Source organism: Chelmon rostratus, chromosome 16, assembly GCF_017976325.1.
Source record: "Chelmon rostratus isolate fCheRos1 chromosome 16, fCheRos1.pri, whole genome shotgun sequence".
NCBI classification, from domain to species: domain Eukaryota; kingdom Metazoa; phylum Chordata; class Actinopteri; order Chaetodontiformes; family Chaetodontidae; genus Chelmon; species Chelmon rostratus.
In genome coordinates, this window is record NC_055673.1 from 6354163 (window position 1) to 6373620 (window position 19458).

General features: G+C 44.3%; 1 protein-coding gene across 3 annotated transcripts in view; it reads right to left on the bottom strand.

The window, feature by feature from the left end:
• Positions 1 to 19458, bottom strand: part of hivep1 (HIVEP zinc finger 1) — a 53040-nt gene that overhangs the window by 16341 nt on the left and 17241 nt on the right. Inside the window, exon 1 of one of the 3 annotated variants that reach the window (XM_041954995.1) lies at positions 6953 to 7031. The exons of the other annotated variants lie outside the window; for them this stretch is intronic. Within the exon in view, the coding sequence (XP_041810929.1) occupies positions 6953 to 6956 (4 nt within the window). The 5' untranslated portion in view covers positions 6957 to 7031. Of the gene's footprint in view, positions 1 to 6952; positions 7032 to 19458 lie in introns of those variants that run through there. 3 annotated transcript variants of the gene reach the window in all.

The window sequence follows — 19458 nt, forward strand, 5'->3', positions numbered from 1 at the left end:
TCGCACAGCACTGCTGGACAACAATCCTACAAATGTGGGTCCCGGAGAGACGAGGAGAAATGAGTCAAGGTGGCCAACTTGTGATCTTTGATCCATGCAAAGTGATATCTAAGGATATGCGAGGATCAGGCTGGGAGGGGCCGGAGTGGGTGTGGGGAGGGAGTTAGTCTCCTTGCTGATCGCTGTCATGACAACCACAGATCTTTAATACCCACCCGCCCGCCCGCATCTTCCAGCCCGCATCTTCCAGCCCACTCCTCTGCACTGTTCAGGATGAGTGGGAAATGTGATTATTTGTACCCCGAGGGCCAAAGTGACGTCACGGCACAGGAAACGTGCGTGCTTTTGAATCCTGACGCCCACCTGATGTGAATTTACAACCCATCAGTTATGGCCAGGGGGGTCCTCAGCAGGAGGGGAAGCCCATCTCAAGTCCATTAAAGCGTCTGACAGACAATTATCAGTCAAGACGTGGCCGCAGATACAAACACATGCTAATGAGCTGGAGCGCCACTTCGCCTCTGGAAAGCAGACCTGATAAACCAAGCCTGTGTGTGCAACTAGACCCCTGCCTGTCTAATAAATAACAGTATTACATTACAGCAAAGTGGCAACTTCAACCAACATGGAGCAGCGGCACAACTGCCTGGCACTGGATCCCCCCCCCTCTCCCGAGAGCCCCCTCTGCCTGTTGGCTGACAAATAACCACCAGGCTCCACACACCCTCCTCCTCTCACTGCCAGCTTGTAACACATTCATATTTTGCTCAACAGCCTGCCCTGCTGGGCCTCCACATGCCAAATGGCGGCCATCAACAGCATAGTGGCAGCTTTTCATAGAGTCCATATGCACAGCGTTCACATGTTTCAGATGGCCCCGGCCGCTTGGCTCCAGCTTTCCTGCTAGCATCAAAGATATATATTTGGGGTGGGGGGCGTTAGGACAAGTTGTTTTGCAAAAACAGCATCTGTGGGGGTTGAGGTGTCATCAGTATGCATGACACTACACCAGTATACCAGCAACAAGCCTGAACAATGCCAGTGGACCACAGTGTGTGGGCAGATGGGTGTCCACCAGTGATGATGATGATGATACAAGCGCTGCAGCAAATCAGTCACTTTATCACACCATATTTAATTTTCAGGACAAATGGCTTTGTATGTGTTGGAGGCTGAAGTCCTTTGCCTGGCTTACTAACAGTTCAGAGAAACAGACACACATACATTGAAGCCAGGACCAGCCAGGAGGATTAGGTTTAATGTTTGGGCGATAGCAGGTTGACGTCTGGCTGCACTGCCAGCTGGATGTGGACTGCACAGTGCAACCAATGCTGTGTTCGGAGAGGGAGAAGAGATGAGGAGAGTAGCGATGCCTCAGCAGGCTGAAGATGACGAGATGGGAGTCGGCAGCTGCCCCCTTCTTCCCTGTCACTGTGCGGGAGGGAGCTGGAGATTATGTAACTCGAGCACCTCCACCAGCCTGCTGTACACACCCGGCTGTGTGCGAACACACGCACACACTAACATCAAACACACCCTCGCACTGGCTCATGCATTCTTAGACCAATCACTAGCGAGGACATTTCTCAGTAAACAAAAACAGACACAAACTTAAATGTAGTGAGATTAATTAGCAAATTAGTTTGATAACTCATCAATTGTTTGCCATTTTTAAGCAGAAACAGCACGTTCTCTGGACTTTCTGCTGCTCTTTGTCTTACGTGATGGTGAACTGAAAATCTTTTCAGACTGTTCAGACCAGCAGATATATCAATAATGACAATCAGTCAGTTGCAGCCCTTCTTAAACAAAAACTACACCAGAGCTTAAGCAACTAGTTGTGTAATCGTTTAGTCAATAAAACATAACATTTATCTCCAGTAAATCCAGTATGTTGCTTCGTTGTTTTCAAGCAAACATTCAAAGCTTTACTTATATAACACGAAGTTGACTAAGTTTTGGTTTTGAACTGTTGCTCAGAGAAGATAAGCATTCCTAAGACGTCACAGCAGGTTCTAGGAACGTGTGATAGGAAGGACATTTTCTCACACAAACAATTCATTAATTAGTATTCTACAGATTAATCCAGAGCTCTGTTAACTTTGATAAACAATAGATTTGTTCATTTATATAACACATAAAAGCAAAAATTCATTTTCTGTGACTGTGAATCCAAATCAGTATCACTCACTGAAAAAAAAAATCAACAAGCAATCAACATTCATGTGACAATGAGTCTATTATTAAACAAGGACGTCTCTTGCTCTGATGCATGAGCTCCCTGTCACCTTTAAGGGAAGTCTGTTGATCTTATCTCAGCGTTCTGCCTGTGGCCTGCGGAGGAGACGCGGCATTTCTGCAGCCCTCAGCAGCTGACCCATGCAATAAGTAGCCATAAGGGTTACTGTCAGCATCTGACACATTCTTTATCTTCACGGACACGCCCGTACAAAGAGACTCCCGTCGGCCTTGAGGGAGATGAACCGTCTGAGAGCAGAGCCTGAAAGACTCATAAAGAGGGCAACTGCTGCTACAGGAAGTGCAGTACACAGTGCTCGCCTTAGTAATCGTGGACAGATGATGATGCAGAGCAGAGGAATCCCCTGACATACCGAGAGTGTCCTATTACCCTCTGGTCCATCATCATCAGCTGGCTAAGAGGGGAGCGCAGTGACTTCCTCTCCTTCCTCATATTAGCTGGACTGGGAGCTGGAGTGGCTCGCTCTCTGAAATCTAATCGTCAGATAGAGAACGAGAGAGTGACGGGAAGATGAAAGATGGAGACAGAGGAGAGGGTGTAGACGTGCAGATACATGACACGGATGAAATGTGTCTAACGGGGAAATTACAGAACTACACAAGGCAGTGTAGTTTGTTTGTAGCTGGTTTCACTTGTTAATGAACAGCCCCTATGTGACCCAGGAAAAGGGGCTAATTTAGGCTGTTTAAATGGGAGTAACCATCTTTGAATAATAACAGGAGATCATCCTGTACTCATTTTACTCACCGCGTATGACTAAATCAATAGTCAGTCAAACATTTGCTGGTTCCAGTTTCTCATGTGAGGCTTTTCTGCTTTCTCTGTTTTGTGTTGTAAATTGAACGTCTTTGGGTTTTGGATTGTCGGTCAGAAAGAAAAAAAAACACATTTGAGGACGTCACCTTGGCAACTTGTGATGGGAGTTTTTGGGGCTGCAAAGTAATTGAGAAATTTGATTAACTGGTTTGTAAAATCTTACAAAATAATAATAATTTTTAATAACTTGTCTGACCAACACTCCAAAATCAACTAGATATTCAGCTTGTAAACATATAAAACAGAATAGCAGCAAATCTTCTCATTTTAGAAACTGTAACCAGCAAATATTTGGCATATTTTCTTGATAAATTACTCAAACCTAAAATACATTTTCAGAATAGTCTGGGGTTCATTTTCTGTTTATCAGCTTGTCAGCTTTTAGTCCGCAGCACTGACTTCAAAGCATCAAAAGCTGGCGTGAATGTCCTGTCAGATTTGTAATCTCATCTTATTTTTATTGAAATCAGAAGCTATCTGATCAAATATTAATAAAGTTATCTTGTGGCTCCTTGTGCTCGGGAAAATTGGGATTTTATGTAATAGATATATAGAAACATGATTATATTAAAATACATACAAAATTACAATACTGAAAAAAAATATCCTTCTGGTACAGAAACAAATGCATCGTATCCACACGAGAATCAAACACCTTAAAATGATACAAGGGGAGCAGGAAAACAAAGCACTCAGGCAAGTCCTGCTCTGCCTGCAGCCTGGAGATCAGCTGCTGACTGCTAAGCATCAGGGTGGAGGGTGGTGGGAGAGGCAGCCGTCGAGCTACTTCACCTCCACTGGGGGAGACTGTTTATGCTCGGCATGAAACTGCAGTTTGAATGGAAAAGACGCAGCCAGGGCAGGTACGAGTTAAAAAAATACAGCACTAACTAGAGCTCCGGGCAGCCACCTTTTAATAATGTATGGCTATAAAGGGGGAGAGATGCAGATCTCCTACACGGAGCAACAAACGGTGCAGATGTGAGGGTTTACTCGTCCGAGCTCCTGTTTTCCATAATAATAATAACAATTAGAGGACGTGTTCAGAGGCGAAGTCCCTCTTAATAATTTGTGACGAAGCTGCAAACACCCAGTGAACAAATGAAATATTGATCACACTCTCCCTCCTGCACACACAGACAAAGACAGTGGTTTGGTGCGGTATCTGTACAGTACTGCTGCCCCCGCAGGAAACTGTAGGTGGAAGAAGCAGCAGACTGGAGGCCACTGATTATTGGGACTGCGTGGGCACCCTTGTGAAAAATTGATATAACGAGAAACCTACTGGGTGGGTAGAAAAGTGTGTGTTTGTGTGTGTGTGTAGGGGTTTAATGGTGCAGGCGGAGCTGAAAGTGAATGTGAATATTACCCTCTTACACCTTGTTCAGACCACACGCATTTAACCTTCCCCCCAAAACTCTGCCTGCACCAAAACAGACAGAGGCAGACTCCAAACACAATGCAGAAAAGCAGAGCCAAGAAACACAAAATAATGATTTCCTTCCCTCGCACTCACAAATCATGGAAAGTGTGAAGCCTGTTTTGGGACGTAGTAAAATAAATCACAGGATGTGCAGAAAAAGAATAGAATCTGCACATAGTAAATATTTGATTTATTGTTTTTAGTTAATCCCAAACCAGGGGCCACAAATTCACTCTGAGGGGTCTTCACATCTTTAACAGGATATTAAAGCAGAAAAAAACATGTTTCTACTTCACAGAATTCTGCTCTTTAACTCAAAATTTCATTTTGTCTCATGAATTAGTGGGTAATTTCAGCATTCCTGAACTAGTCGCCTCCACAGTTACAGTTTACATCCCCGCCTGTCCAGACTCATATATGTTGTGAAGACTTGGAAGGAATTTAATAAAAGATATGAAGTGTATTTTTTTGCATTTGCACGGTGTTGAGATGTCACATTCACAAGAATGGATAACCCAAAAACATGACGCCTCCAGCCACAGCTATCTCCATAGAAATCCCTCGTAAGTTAAACTTGTCACAACTGGTTGACATGTGACCCCTAATAATTTGGGTCACAAATAAACAGTGGTTTGCTTTAGGGGTCACTGACTAAAACGGTTCGGAAACACTGATTTAATCTATAAAGTGTCAGAAGAAGTAAAAAAAAGTCTGAAGATACTCAGTTTAAAACAGAGAAAAGCAGTAAATCCTCAGCAGCGGTGGAGCCAGTATTCACATCCTTTACTTCAGTACAAGTACCAGCACCACACTGGTGAAATATTTAATATAAGTATTTAAAGTAAAAGTCCTGCATCAGGAAAATGAACTTAAGAGAATCAAAGTGAAAGTACTTATTACAGACAAATGGATTTTACGGTTTGACTTTCTAACTAATTTATATCATATAATATATCATTATATTATTTCTAACTAATGATTACTGCCATTAGCGATCAATCTGCATGTTATTTCCTTGATCAATACATCAGTCTTCACAAATGTCACAAATATCCAGAACCAAAATTATCACTTTACTGTGATTTAAGACAAAGACAAGCATCAAATCATAACATTTGAGAGGGTGAAACTACACCATGCTCAATTTCACTAATGAATGAACTGACTATCGTTTCAGATGCTCTCAGTGTTTTCAGGTTTTAAAATCTTAGTTTAGTAAGGTAAGTAAAAGCACCACAGATTTCACTTCCTCGCGTGTGAAAAACTGGGACTTTGGCCTTCTTGTTTGAAAAGATAGCAAGTTTTTCCTCCATTATCAAAGTCGTTGCCATTTCTGTTGTGCATATCATTTCTAATGCACAGCTGCTGCTCTGTAACAAGTCTTAAGTGAACTCAGCAACTTTTCACGGATGATTTGTGTCAGTGTTTCAGCCTGTTTAACATACGAGTCCTCGACTCTGCACAAACACCCACTTCTTTCTTTGCGGAGGTTAAAAAAGTGGAAGTAAAACAAGCCGCACGTCAAACTTCATCCAGTCAGCGTCTCGAGTTCCCCTCGAGTTGAGAGGGCCGTGACACAGAGCTAACCGAGTGACGGCCGCCGTGTCGTCACTCGACGCCTCGAGTGGGGCAGGAAGCACATTTCATTCATTTCAGGGCGAAAACAAATTTTGTTTGTGCACATAAAGTAAACTCTGCGCATCAGTCCAGGAAGAAGAAGAAGATCGAGGAGGAGGAGGAGGAGGGAGCGGGTCCCATGCAGCCCAGACTTTAAAAGAACTGTATTTAACTGCATCACGTTAACTACATTTGTTTACATGTATCAGTTGAGTGACAGGAAATTAACCAGCATACATTTCGATAACAGTTCGTTGTTTGAATTTCAAATTTAAATCACAGCAACAAATACAAACTTTCTTTGTTTTATATCATAGTAAACGGAAGACTTTTGATTTTTATTTTTACTAAACTGTAACTATTCAAATATTTATCTTTATTATTGGCACTTGGATATCCTGTAAAAGTGGCACAGTAGTACTTTATTGTGAAGGGGAACAATGTTTAGTTTCTGTGTGTCAAAAAGTAAACAGTCGCAAAATGTCATTGTTACACTTCTATTTTTGTACGAATTGCTGTTTCCAATCGTCATGCTAAGCTAAGTTCATCACCTCCGCCACACAGACATGCAACTCTCTGCAAAAGAGCAAATAAGTGTGATTCCCAAAATGGCAAACTAATCCTAAAAGTGTCACATTGAGCTCTGAGAAATGAAAACAACTGGCTGAGAAGTGTTAATTAATTATTAAACACTTTGTCCAAAGGTTGACATGCTTCTATGCACAAAAGTTAAGCGCTTAATATATGTAACATTCCACTAAAAGATGTTTGCTAACCACACAGTCTTCCCAGTAACAGTAATAAAAACGTTAACACAAAGTAAACGCGGCACTTACACATCAGTGTTTTGTATCGAGCAGCGAGTCGTCCCACAGATCTGTCAGATCAAACCTTCAGCTGAACGCTCTGTAGCTCACTGAACAACACCAAAAGAAAAAAAAAAACACTTTCCAAATACAGCGGCTCCCTCCGGCTCCACTGTCCCCCTGCCCACTTGTTGGTTACCGTGGCACCACGGTTGACTGACAGCACAGCGACTGCTTCCTGTCTGCGTCTTTCACTTTGACGAGAGCCGTCACGCTCAGTTTGACGACAGCGGAGGTGCTGCTGTGGACGGCGGGTTTCAGTAGAAGTCCAAAACACCACAGAACGGCATCTGCACACACATCTGACCTCAATCTCACCAGCGGCACAGTGAAATCCCTCTCAGCGCTCGGCCAACAGTCACTTTATGACGCCGAACAGCGCGGCATATCTCTGCGTGGACTTGTGAGTGTTTCACAACAGTCTATAGGACAAAATGTTCACTTCCTACCAGCTGATGTTTCATGGGACAAACACTCAGAAGCTCCCTTTGTCTGGGCACAAAAGGCAACCGGAGAAAGAACAACAAGTGCACACATACTCCTGTGTCAACACAAGCAGACACAAGTCTGTGCTTCCGCCCTATCAGCTGTGGCTCTGCAGCGGCGCGGGGCGTTGCCAGCGGTTTCCTCAGAATAATGTGACGAGGAGGGGAATTCCTGTAAGGGCCAGGAAGAGCGAGAGAGGGGGGAGGGGGGGAGGAGGAGGGCCTGCCCAAACAGAGCAGGCCAGGTGACGTCACTTAAACCGGCTTTGGCACCCTCCAGGGGTTCCTTCCCTCGCTCTCCCTCCCGCTCTCTGTTTGTGTCGCAGGGGGAGGAATTTCATGTGGCCTGCCAACTGCTGGTTGCCCAACAGCTCGCTCACTGGGTGAAGAGGCTCAGAGGTGTTTACCATGTTTTATTTTTTTTACGCCCAGCTCACATCCTACAGCTTCAGTTTCTGTTCCTTTTCAATAATGAGGCTGCAGCTCAACAGTTTGCTCTCGGTGGTCTTGAGCGCCTTCAGACGGGTTTTAAAATCCTTCACTAGGCATTTAATGTGTTTTCTTGATCTGACTGATCTGATTCTAGGCAAAGTTTTAGCTTGTTACTTGTGTTTAAACAACATTTAACATGTAGAGATCTCTGCGATAGTTATAATCTGTAACTGATTTCCCTAAAAAGTTCACTTTTAAAAACACTTAAACTTTCAACTTCTCTCTCATTGGAAATAACAGAATCTATAAATATGGACATATTACTGGACACAGGATGTCTCCGACTTTGAGCAACAGAAGTTTCTAGTTTCCACATCACACGCAACTATGAGTCGATTGACAGAAAATAAACCGGCAGCTATTTCTGATGGCTGATTAACTGTTTCATTAGTGTTTTTCAAGCAGAAACAGCAGCTTCTCACATGTGAGGATTTATTGCTTTTCTTTGTCATACTTGATCATGAACTGAATATTCTGGGGCTTTTCATCAACACTTTATTACCAAAACTAATAAGCAATCAATTGAGAAATAATCAGCAGATTAACTGACAATGAAAACACTGTTAGTTGCATAGAGGCCCACAGTTGTGATCTCATGAATGACACTCGTCTTGAAGTCAGACTTAAGGCGAGCACACAACAGCCTTCTAGTCAAAACTAGTCAAACTTTGCACACGTTTTTGTCTGACCGAGGACTGAATGAAACAGGTTTCTTTCTTGTTGCTTGTATTTTTCACACCACAGACCAATTCCAGCTTTGGATGATGCAGTAAAATTTGATTTAATGCAAAGCTGGTGAAATGTCCTGTATAAATAAAGTTTCCTGAATCATCACTTACAAACAGCAAACCGCTGTTCTTTGTCTTAACTGAGGAAATCCATGAACAACAGAGACACCCAGCAGCAATATTGTTTTTTCTTTTTAACTACACACAAAAAAAGAGGCATTCAAGGCTGTGTGTGGGCGCAAAACCAAGAGTCTGGAAGTGGCCGTGAAAACTGCAGCTCTTGTGAGAATTTTTTAAGTCAACATTGAATTGTGCCACTCAGTCGAGGCTCAGACAGAGCAGCAGAGCCGGCAGGTAAACGGTGAATGACTGACAGAGAGGCGTTGACATTGATGGGCTGAGATAAAGCTGCAGGGTCTCAGTGAGATAGCGCCTGCAGGTCACTGTGGGGGGGTTTACAGTGGTTGGGGTCGACATTTAAAAGGACGGGAGTCACCTCGCTCGGGGCAGACAGGCTGACGGCTGACAAGCGCTCTGCGTTACATAAACATGACTAGCCGGGTGTGAAACGACAAAAGCATCTCCCTGAGTGACGCCCGCCTGTACGTTTCACCTCACTGTACTCGACTCTGGTCTGGAACAAAGAGGAAGCGCCCCCTGCTTTATTTTTGGATTAGTCATGATGGGGAATTCTGATGGTTTTACAGTTTGGCCGCAAAAGAGGTTCAGAAAATCAGAGAAATATTTACCGAGGCCAGAGACAACAAACAGTGAGACCGAGCACTTTTTGCAGTGTCATTGCCGGGTACAGAAGACAAATACTTCACAGGCAGAAACTCCAGGATCAACATCGCGCTCTGTAATTAGGGCCAGCCAAAGCAACAGCATAAAGTTGGTGTTGGCGGGTTGAGAGCAAAAATAAACACTGACTCACATGGACGGCTCAGCGCAGAATCTCTACTGTTCTTAAAAGTGACATAAAGAGGGATCACCCTGCAAACACTGGCCCATGTAAGTGTGTGTGTTAGCAGAAAGTGGAGAGCAGCGGAGGACACACCGCCTCATCCCTGTGGGAACATCTGAGTTAATGACAGCTGAGCCTGTGATAATGCAACAGAGCCTGAATGAAGTAATCCAGCTAGTAACCTCTAATACCCTGCCCCCCGTGTGTGCCGGGTGTCCATTAGGTTAAAGATGTCCACAAACACACACACACACATCCTCACAGTCATTCAGCTTGAAAATAGTCATGAATTGAACTGACTGTGTTGCCAAAAAATGTTCCATCCTCTCTGCATACAACCAGACGCCCACGCTGACCCCTTCATACTCTGAATACCAAACTGAAACCAGTCCAAAACCACGTGGGGAGGGCCGATGAATAACAAAGCTCCATCGCAGAGCCGGACGCCTTTTCCTCTGTGCAGAAAGCTGCCATCTTAACCTTCTTTTCACTCGACTTCATCTCGACACTTCAGTGCACACAGTCGTGATCAGAAGTGACGAACACAAAGGCCACATTCAGATGCTGCTTGTCTGAAATGAGCTGATTATGTGGCAAAAAAGCCTCAACTTTTATCAGAAGTGAAACTGCAGCGTGAAACAAGCGCAGTCAGTAAGTACATTTACAAAGATCAGTACAATTTTAGGGTACTTGTACCTTACTTGAGTATTTCCATTCTATGCTACTTCGACATTTCAGAGGCAAATTTGTCTTTTTTCCTCCACTACATTTATTCACTGACATAATTATACAATGTCCTGTTAAAGATTAAACCCGTCGCTCCCTGAGTCAAGCTGAGGCTCCTCGTCATGTTTCAGATGAGTTGTTTGCAGTTCAGTTTAAGAGATTATCTGTCCTTGGCTGGAACCTCCAGACTAAACTGTAAATGAAGTAGTTAAAACCACCTTGAACAGCTACAACAGTAAAATGCTTCTTGCACATTGATGCATCAGTGTTAATGATCCGATAATGTCATATAAAATATATCAGTCCGAGGAGACATTTCAATGCAAAACAAGTACTTCTCACTGATTACACTTCTGTGCTTCAACTTTTATGTTTACTGCAGGACTTTTACTTGTCGTGGAGTAACTTCACATAAAAGTATCTGTACTTTTATTCAAGTAAAGGATCTGAATACTGTTTCCACCACTGCTGTTGTCCAGCCATTGAGGGTCATCTGTGACAAAATCATCCAAAAATTCCAGAGAAGCCTGCACACGACCCCTTACCATCACAGTCAGATTTCTAACTCAAAGCAACACTGATGCAACTGCGAGTCCAATCGGAGGAATCTAACACAATTCTGGCCAATAAGTTTCATCCAGTTGACAGATGTTGCTCTCGTATCTCAGAATCTAATCACAGCGCCATCCTCGTTACGGGAAGAGAGACTATTACAGCCACCGAGCATTCTAGGAAAAGAGACAACTCTTAATTAGATCTGGAGCTTATGAGGCTGAGTAGAGTGAGAGGCAGCGAGTGTAACAAAAGGCAGTGAGCTTACACAGGAAATAAGGATCTAAAGGTATGCAAGGTCATTGATCATGTTACAAAATAGCAGTAGGATCCTGCTCAGGCTCAGCTTCTGTACCTTGGCTGCCTCTCACCTATTCTCTCCCTCCTTCTCCCTCCTCCTTTCTGCAGTTTAGATTACAAAACAAGGCTCATCTCTCAACCATCACACTCTCCTCCATCCGCAGCCTCCCACTGCTCACCCCTCAGGGGGTAGCTGAGATGTTAATGAGGGCTGTAAGTGTGTGTGAGGCGTTGTGCATGGAAACATGAACGTGAGACGTTTTAGCAGCATGAAATTCATTATGATTTAGTTTAAACAAATGTCTTTTTCTTGTCTTGGTTGTACAACAATTGAATGACTGTGTTCAGGATGTGGCCAGTTTTGAGCTGAAATTACTAACCAATCAGAAGAACAGCAGCCACACACTGCGTTTTTACAGTGTGTTGTTACAGTGTGTTTCTGCCACACACTGCGTTTTTACAGTGTGTTGTTACAGTGTGTTTCTGCCACACACTGCGTTTTTACAGTGTGTTGTTACATTGGTTTGTTCAAGTGTGTTTGTGTCATACAGTGTGTTGTTACAGTTTATTTCTGCCACACATTGTTTTGTTACATTGTGTTGTTACAATGCGTTGTTCGTGTGTTGTTACAGTGCATTGTTACATGTCGTACATTGTTGTTACAGTGTTTTACTGCGTGTTTCTGCTACACGCTGTTTTGTTACACTGTGTTGTTACAGTGTGTTTCTGTCATACAGTGTGTTGTTACAGTGTGTTGTTACATTGTCTTGTTACAATATGTTGTTACAGTGTGTTTGTGCCACACACTGTTTTGTTACATTGTGTTGTTACATTTGTTTGTTACAGTGTGTTTCTACCATACAGTGTGTTGTTACAGTGTGTTTCTGTCATATAGTGTGTTGTTACAGTTTGTTGTTACAGTGTGTTGTTACATTGTCTTGTTACAATATATTGTTACAGTGTGTTTCTGCCACAAACAGTTTTGTTACATTGTGTTGTTACATTGGTTTGTTACAGTGTAGTTAGTGTGTTATTACAGTACATTGTTACATGTCGTACATTGTTGTTACCAGTGTGGTTTTTTACTGTGTGTTTCTGCCACACACTGTTTTGTTCCATTGTGTTGTTACATTTGTTTGTTACAGTGTGTTTCTGCCATACAGTATGTTGTTACATTTTGCCATCAGCTCACCCCGGGAGACGGGTGGCCAGCTCGAGAGACTCCCACAGGGCTTTCCTGCAGCTGCTCTGAGGCTCTCTCTGGTTTCTGTTTCTGTGAATGCCGCCAGACAGCCACCTGCTTTTATAGCTCATTTAGCACATACACACTCTGACATATACATGGCTGCTGCTGCTGCTGCTGCTGCTGCTGCTGCATGTAAACACAGAGGGGCATGTCTGGACCGTGACTACAACACACATCCATGTGTTTATCAACCAGTGAAGTGTTTGGGTCAAGAAATTAACCAAAACAGTCCATTTTCAAAGAAATACAGCACTTAACCTCATTTTCAAGAATATTTTCTCTATTTATTTTTACAGAAACAGGCCTGAATGACTGCATGGTGGTCAACATAGTCCAAAAACTAACATTTAAAATGTCATCTTACAGTTTCCAGCAAGAGTGAAATTGTGCACTCTCATAACCCTGCAAAGTGTCTGCCAAGTGGCAAATTAGGGGTGTAACTAATGAATATTGTCAGTAATTAATCTGCCGGTTATTTCCTAGATTATTTAATTGATTGTTTGATGTATTAAGTCCAAGAAAAATGACAAATCCTCAAAATTAAAAAGCTGGAACCAGGGACTGTTTGCTATTCTTGGTTTGACCAACAGTCCAAAACCCAAAAGCATTTAGTTTATGCTCATGTAAGACAATCTTGCTTCGAAAAATGTTGTAAAGAATTAAGTGATGAACCACCCTGTTGGTGATGCTGCAGGCTTGACAGTCTGGCGAACAACACCGGCCATCAGTAACAGGTTGAATTGTGGGAATTACAGGGAGGTAAAAGCAGCTTTTGACCTTTGATATGGTTCTGATGGATACTGTGGCTGCTTCTTCCTCTGTGATGTTGTTGTTGCCACCCACCTCCACGCCATTCACTGCTGTTACTCTGTGCTTTCCTCTGCCATCAGCAGTAGGCAGGAGGTAACGTTACATAACCACACCGAGCACGAGCGACATGGCGTTCCCTCACTCTCTTTCTATATTCCTCCTCCTCCTCCTCCTCTCACTTTCTCTATTCCCAGTTTCCCCACTTTGTTTTCCTGTTCTCCTTCCTCTTTCTGCCTCTTCCCATCATCATCATCCTCTTTTACCTCCCCATTTCCCATTTTTTCCCTCCCTTTCCAGCCTCCTCTGCCCACTCCCCTCTCCTCCGTTATCACGTCAGTTTAAAAACATGGTAACCAACATGTCTTATAAAACCTCACAGGTTCAGGCATCTATCAGAGCACAAAAATGACAGCGCCAGTCCCAATTAGAGCTGCAACTAGCCATAATTTTTGTTAGAGATTAATCAATTGGCCAATAAAACATCAGAAAACTGAAAAACACCCACCAGAGCCCAAGACCTCCTCCTCAAATGTCTTGTTTTGTTTAACTAAGAGTCCAAAAGACAAAGATTTACAATAATAAAAGCAGCAAAGTGTCACATTTAAGAAGCTGGGGCATTGTGCTTGAAAAAAGATGACTTAAATGATTAATCAACTTTCAAAACAGTTGCAATTTCCTAGTTTAAGTTTACGACCAAAAGTCCAAATGTTTCCATCCACTGCTGCCGCGTGAATACTGGGAGGTAGTTTATTGAGATAAACAGCTGGTGGCGCTAAATTGCCAGTGAAGTATCATTAAACCACCGCAGAAGAAGAGGGCGCAACAAGATGACGTTATTAAATGAGCGCCATTCAAACCTCAAACGACGGAAAACATGATGGGTAATGGCATCCATGTTTGTTTCATGCATTAATTTGAACCTTTCAGTCTCTGGCTCTTTGGTTTGTTCAGTGCATGTCGAAGCTTCATGTGTGTCAGGGTGTGTTTGTTAAGTCTGTTTCCATTGCACCTCTGTTTTTATTGATACATCAGCTTTTCCACTTGAGCTCTTCAGATGACTGGCGTTTCCGCCCGGGTTTCTCTGAGTGCAAAGTGAAGATGCAGGTGAATGGAAAACGCAAACAGGAAATCCTGCAACACCGAACGGATTACCTGAGGCCGCTACCGAGGTGGATGTTTCCAGCAGTGCTAATAAGATGACGCATTTAAAAGAGCGTAATGAAATTACAGCAGAAAAGACAAACGAAAAGCAATTAAGAAAAGGATGTTTGCAAATAAAGCGTCTCAAGTGCATTAGCAGCACTAGTAACTGACCTCTGTGTTTCTCCTCTGTAATAATAATAACAGGTACATCTATTCTTACATGGAGGGGGGGGGGCTGAGCGAGCGTGGTGATCTCATGGTGTGTGGAAGAAGAAGTCAGGAGTGTCGTAAGTTCAGCTCTGCTCTATCTCTGGACCGAACTGTTGCATAACACCTGCAGCTCAGGCTTATCCGGTCCTCTCGCTCATGTCGTACGTCAGCGGCTGCTGGACGGGGACGAGGAGGGCCAGCACGCCGCCGCGGACGAGCGCTGGAGCGTTAGCGCTTGGTGGGGGGGGTTAACGAGCCGTCGCAGATGTTAACCCCTGGACCAACACTGCTGTTCCTCAGAGGAGGTGCGAGTAAGAAAGACGATGGACGGGCGCTGGCTGGCGTGGAAAGATATTTTAATGATGAAAAACTCTTCAGTAACTCGAGAACTTCATGACATTTAGCTTTTCTTTGCTGAACTCAAACTGCAAGCGATTAATCGATTAGTGGATTTCCAGAAAATTCAATCATCTTGCAATGTAGTGAACCAAATACTGGAATGTGTATCTGTGTGTGAGCAAGCAAACTGAGTATTTTTAGGGTTTGAACTGCTGCTTCTGAAGACGTCACCTTTAGCTGTAAGAGACTGGAGGGACAGTCACCATTTTCTCACTTTATAGACCATAATTACCATTAATTATAACTGGCAGATTGATTGCTTATGAAACTAGTTTCAGCCCTAAAAATAAGTGGAAAAATGGCAAATCCTGATCAATTTAAATGATTTTTTTTCCATCACAGCCCCCATGAAGAAACGCTAAGCACAGCGAGGGAGGGCAACTTCACCAGAAATAAGATATGATGTAATGATATAAGAGGAAATGAAAGAGGAAAAAGATAAAGACAGAAACAGAAACAGAGGTGAAACAGAAGCCTGCACGAAGCGATCGGCACAAAGACGAGCTCTCGCCGCTCTGCACAGTACCTGTCAGGAGGGAGAAGTGCGCCCAAGAAAGTCGCCACTTTCTCAGAGAGCAGCCGCCGCAGTTCCTCCGGGACTCAGGCGCTTACAGGGGAACACCTGACATTCCCGACCCAGACAGACGCTTTCCCGGCCAATGACCGCTGACATTCCCGAGCCTCCCGACAGGAGGAAAGGGGGGACGCGAGGTGCGTCGGCAGAGCAGAGAGCCGAGCGTCTGGCCGCCGTCTGTCCGTCCTCACACACCAACACACAGCTGAGCGCCTGTGCCGAGCTTTCACTTCTCACTTCTGCTGCTTTCTCTTCTGTCTGTCAGTGTGGCCACCACGCTTCTTCCTCCTCCCCGCCTGCCTTTGTGTTCCTTCTCCCCCCTCCTCTCCTCTCCTCTCTTCTCCTCCCTCTCCGTCTTCCTTTTTTTTTTTCTTTTAAAACCCTTCTCTAAATCAGGGAAAGCCCTCCCTGCCTGCCTGAGCGCTGACTTCCCCGAGCCGAGCGGCAGCGCTCTCTCTTTCTGTAAAAAAGCAAAACAAAGCAGGATGGAGGCTCTGAAGCAGCACAGGTCTCGAACTCCTCTGCAACTCGCTCACATACACACTGTCAACATCAGATTAGCAGCTAACCTACTTGTGGCGTACAACCTCCCACACCCCCGCAGAGGCTATAAATACTCATCTATCCGTTCTGTGCATTAATCCAGGGCGAGCAGCCGAGCGTCGCGGACACACGCGGGGCTAATGAAGGTGTGTGACGTGCTGCACAGGGTTAACTTGGACTTCAAGACCACCTCCACATCGACACACGGGCAAGAGGCGGCTGAGTATGAATCCAAGTCGTGACTCTTTTTTTTTTTTTAAGATTTTTATTTTTACAATCTGCAGATTATTTTCTCAATTAATCTTTAGGCTTTTAAACTTAACAAAACAGTGAAATAAGTCTTCAAACTGCTTGTTGCACAAAGATTTTCAGTTTGCTGTCACATGAGACGAAGAAATGCAGCAAATGCTCACGACTAAGACCCTGGAGGGTTTAAATATTACTTTAGAAATGAATCAGCAAATTAGCTGTGAGCTATTTTCTATTTGTAACCTCATACAATGCAGTGCAACCGATGCTGGAAAATGTGGCATGTCTGTGTTTGTTAGAATGAAATAAAGGAGACTATTAATTCATTAGTGAGGTTTAGTGGTGCTGGCAGATTTTTGAACTTCAGAACCAGGCTAGCCCTTATTTCCAGTCCTTATGCTAAGCTAATCACCTCCTGTCTGTAGCCTTACACTCACGGACATGAGAGCACATTTGATCTTCTCTTCTGACTCAGACTGTCGACAGTCTCACCAATTAATCAACGATTCATATCAGCACGACAGGTAGGATGCATGTTTACTTCATCGCTCACTGGCTGGATGTGGTTGTGCTGATAAACACACACACACACACACACACACACACTGACTGGGCTTTAGCAACACCTGCACACACTGCTCAGACTCACTGTTACTCACGCTGTGAACACTGACGATAAAATCGTGGTTATAAACAACGCCTGGATTTCATTTTACAAGGCACACCTGAACCCGAGACTGAGTCACACATCGACGCCCTGCAGGTTCCCACACACAACTTCTGTCTCTCTCTCACAGTTTCACAAGGCAGCCGCTTCCTGATTTTCAATTTCAAATTTTGTTTGGGGGTGGCCGGCAGCTTTGCTCAGCGCTGGGACTGAAATCGTCCAAGATGCGAGGTCTAAAAATACAAGCAGAGGATTTTTAAGTCACCCCCACCCCCCCTTCTCCAGCTCTTCCCCAGCGAGCTCACTTAGAGGAGGGAAGTCGGGGATCGTCGCAGCTCAGAGTTCCCCCGAGTCTCTCCCACCCACGAGGCAGCGGGAGCTCAGAAACTCCCCCTCCCAACATCTCTCCCCATGGCAACAGCGGCTAAAGGAAGAGATGGCCCGTGTTATGCAAGAGGATGAAGCTTTGCCAGCAGGCAGGCACCCCTTCCTCCTCCTCCTCCTCCTCCTCGTCCCACCTCATACACATATTTTCACAGCCTTCCTATTAACCCTCTTTACATTTGTCCCTATCGTTCTCGTAACCTGGCATCATTCTCCCTCCCTTTCACGCTCTCTTTCACACCCTTAACTCTGGCACTGTGCCACCTCCTCCTTCCCCATCCTCGACATCCTGCTTTGCCCCCTTTTCATTTTGCTCTGCACCCTCTCCTCCAGTCTTTTTCGGAGGCATTTATCTTTGTCCTGTGCCTGCAGAAACACTGCACTGTTGCTGCATGGCTGAGTGGCTTTTTCCATTAAAAAAAAAAAAAAAAAACGCAATTACTATGGTCAACTGACCCGATAGCCGGCGTGTCGCGATCGCTTGAAGGGAGGCACGACGTGACCGCCTGACCCCGCTGAGGGGAGCACGAGTTTCCCATCATTCCTGCAGGGTTCACCGAGTTTCATTTAAGACTTTGAGGATCTGTTTAAGTATCAGACTAGCCGTAGCTTCTGTAGCAAGTAACTGCTAGCTGCCATAGCCACTGCCACTACAGCAGCTGCTGCAGCCCCTGTAGCTATCAGTAGCGACTCTGGCTACTGTAGCTAGCAACTGCAGCTAACAGTCGCTACTGTGGCTTCTGTCGAGCTATCAGTAGCTACCCGTGTGATGGTTCTGCCTGAAACTCCTGCACCACAATCCATCATGTGCTAATCAGAGATTTAGCCGATTTAGTTGTAAATTGAATTTTAGTCATTCGATTTTTGTTAGGCTCAGTTTTATCATGCATTTTTAATTTTCATGCATTTTTAATTTTCACAATCTCCCCAACCCTAACCAAGTTCAGTCAGTGGCTAAACGTGAGCATCAAATGGTTTGATAATGCTGTTTTCACTATGAGAGGAAACTGTATTGGGATCGGATGTTTTGGCAGAAAACAAAATGAAATACTTTGCCAGTGAACATTTTGCTGATACGTTCAGTATCAACATTCTTGCAACTTGCCAGCTACATTAATTAACAACATTATGATATCAAGCACCATGTTTCCTTCAAAGTAATTTGCTTTTGTGAATTAGTTGTACATAAACAACTTGTGTGAGACAGGTTTGCTTTGACAATGCATCACCTTCTCACACCTGCCTGCCACCTGTCACTGCTGCCTGCACTCCTGCTACGACCTCACGACCTCGCTCTAAATATGTCTGATGTTTACATACAGCGCTGACCATCAACTGTGTCTGCGGCTTTAAAATATTGACCCGACCTCTGTGACCCCGCTCAACCTTCCTGATGACTCACACGCTGTTTGGGGGTTTTCAATCTTTCACCATCGACCCGCTGGAGTCCACTGGGTCTGGGCAGCCAAGGACGACCCCCCCCTGTTCCCTCCTCACCCCACCACTCCCCTTCCCCCTGACACTGACAGACACTTCAGGGCATACAACACTCACTTCCTCGAACTCCTCCTCCGCATCCTCGCCCAGTCAATACCTGACAAACACACAAACCGCACAGACGAAACAACATATTTCCTGATGGCAACTAGCCTACACAAGCAGCGAGGAAAGAATCCAAACAAAGAGCGAGTTTATGAATGAACAGGCTTCATGATACGAGGCGGAGGCCCCTGTTTTTTTTTTTTTTTTAAGAGGCCCCTCAGAGGGAACTTGTTTGCTGACATGCGAAGGGTCTGCTGAGTCCTGTAAAACAGCCACAGTCTGGAGTTATATGGCTTTCAGCTCCTTTATTCAGCGTCCTGCGTTCTGCTGACTGCTCGCTGAAACCTGAAGTTCATCAGATGTTGCCGGTTTTAGGCTGGATTTTTTTTGGGTTCTTGTACAACTGATGTGTTATTTCACACTTGAGAAATTTTTGCTTATTTTGTTAAATGGAAAAAAAGG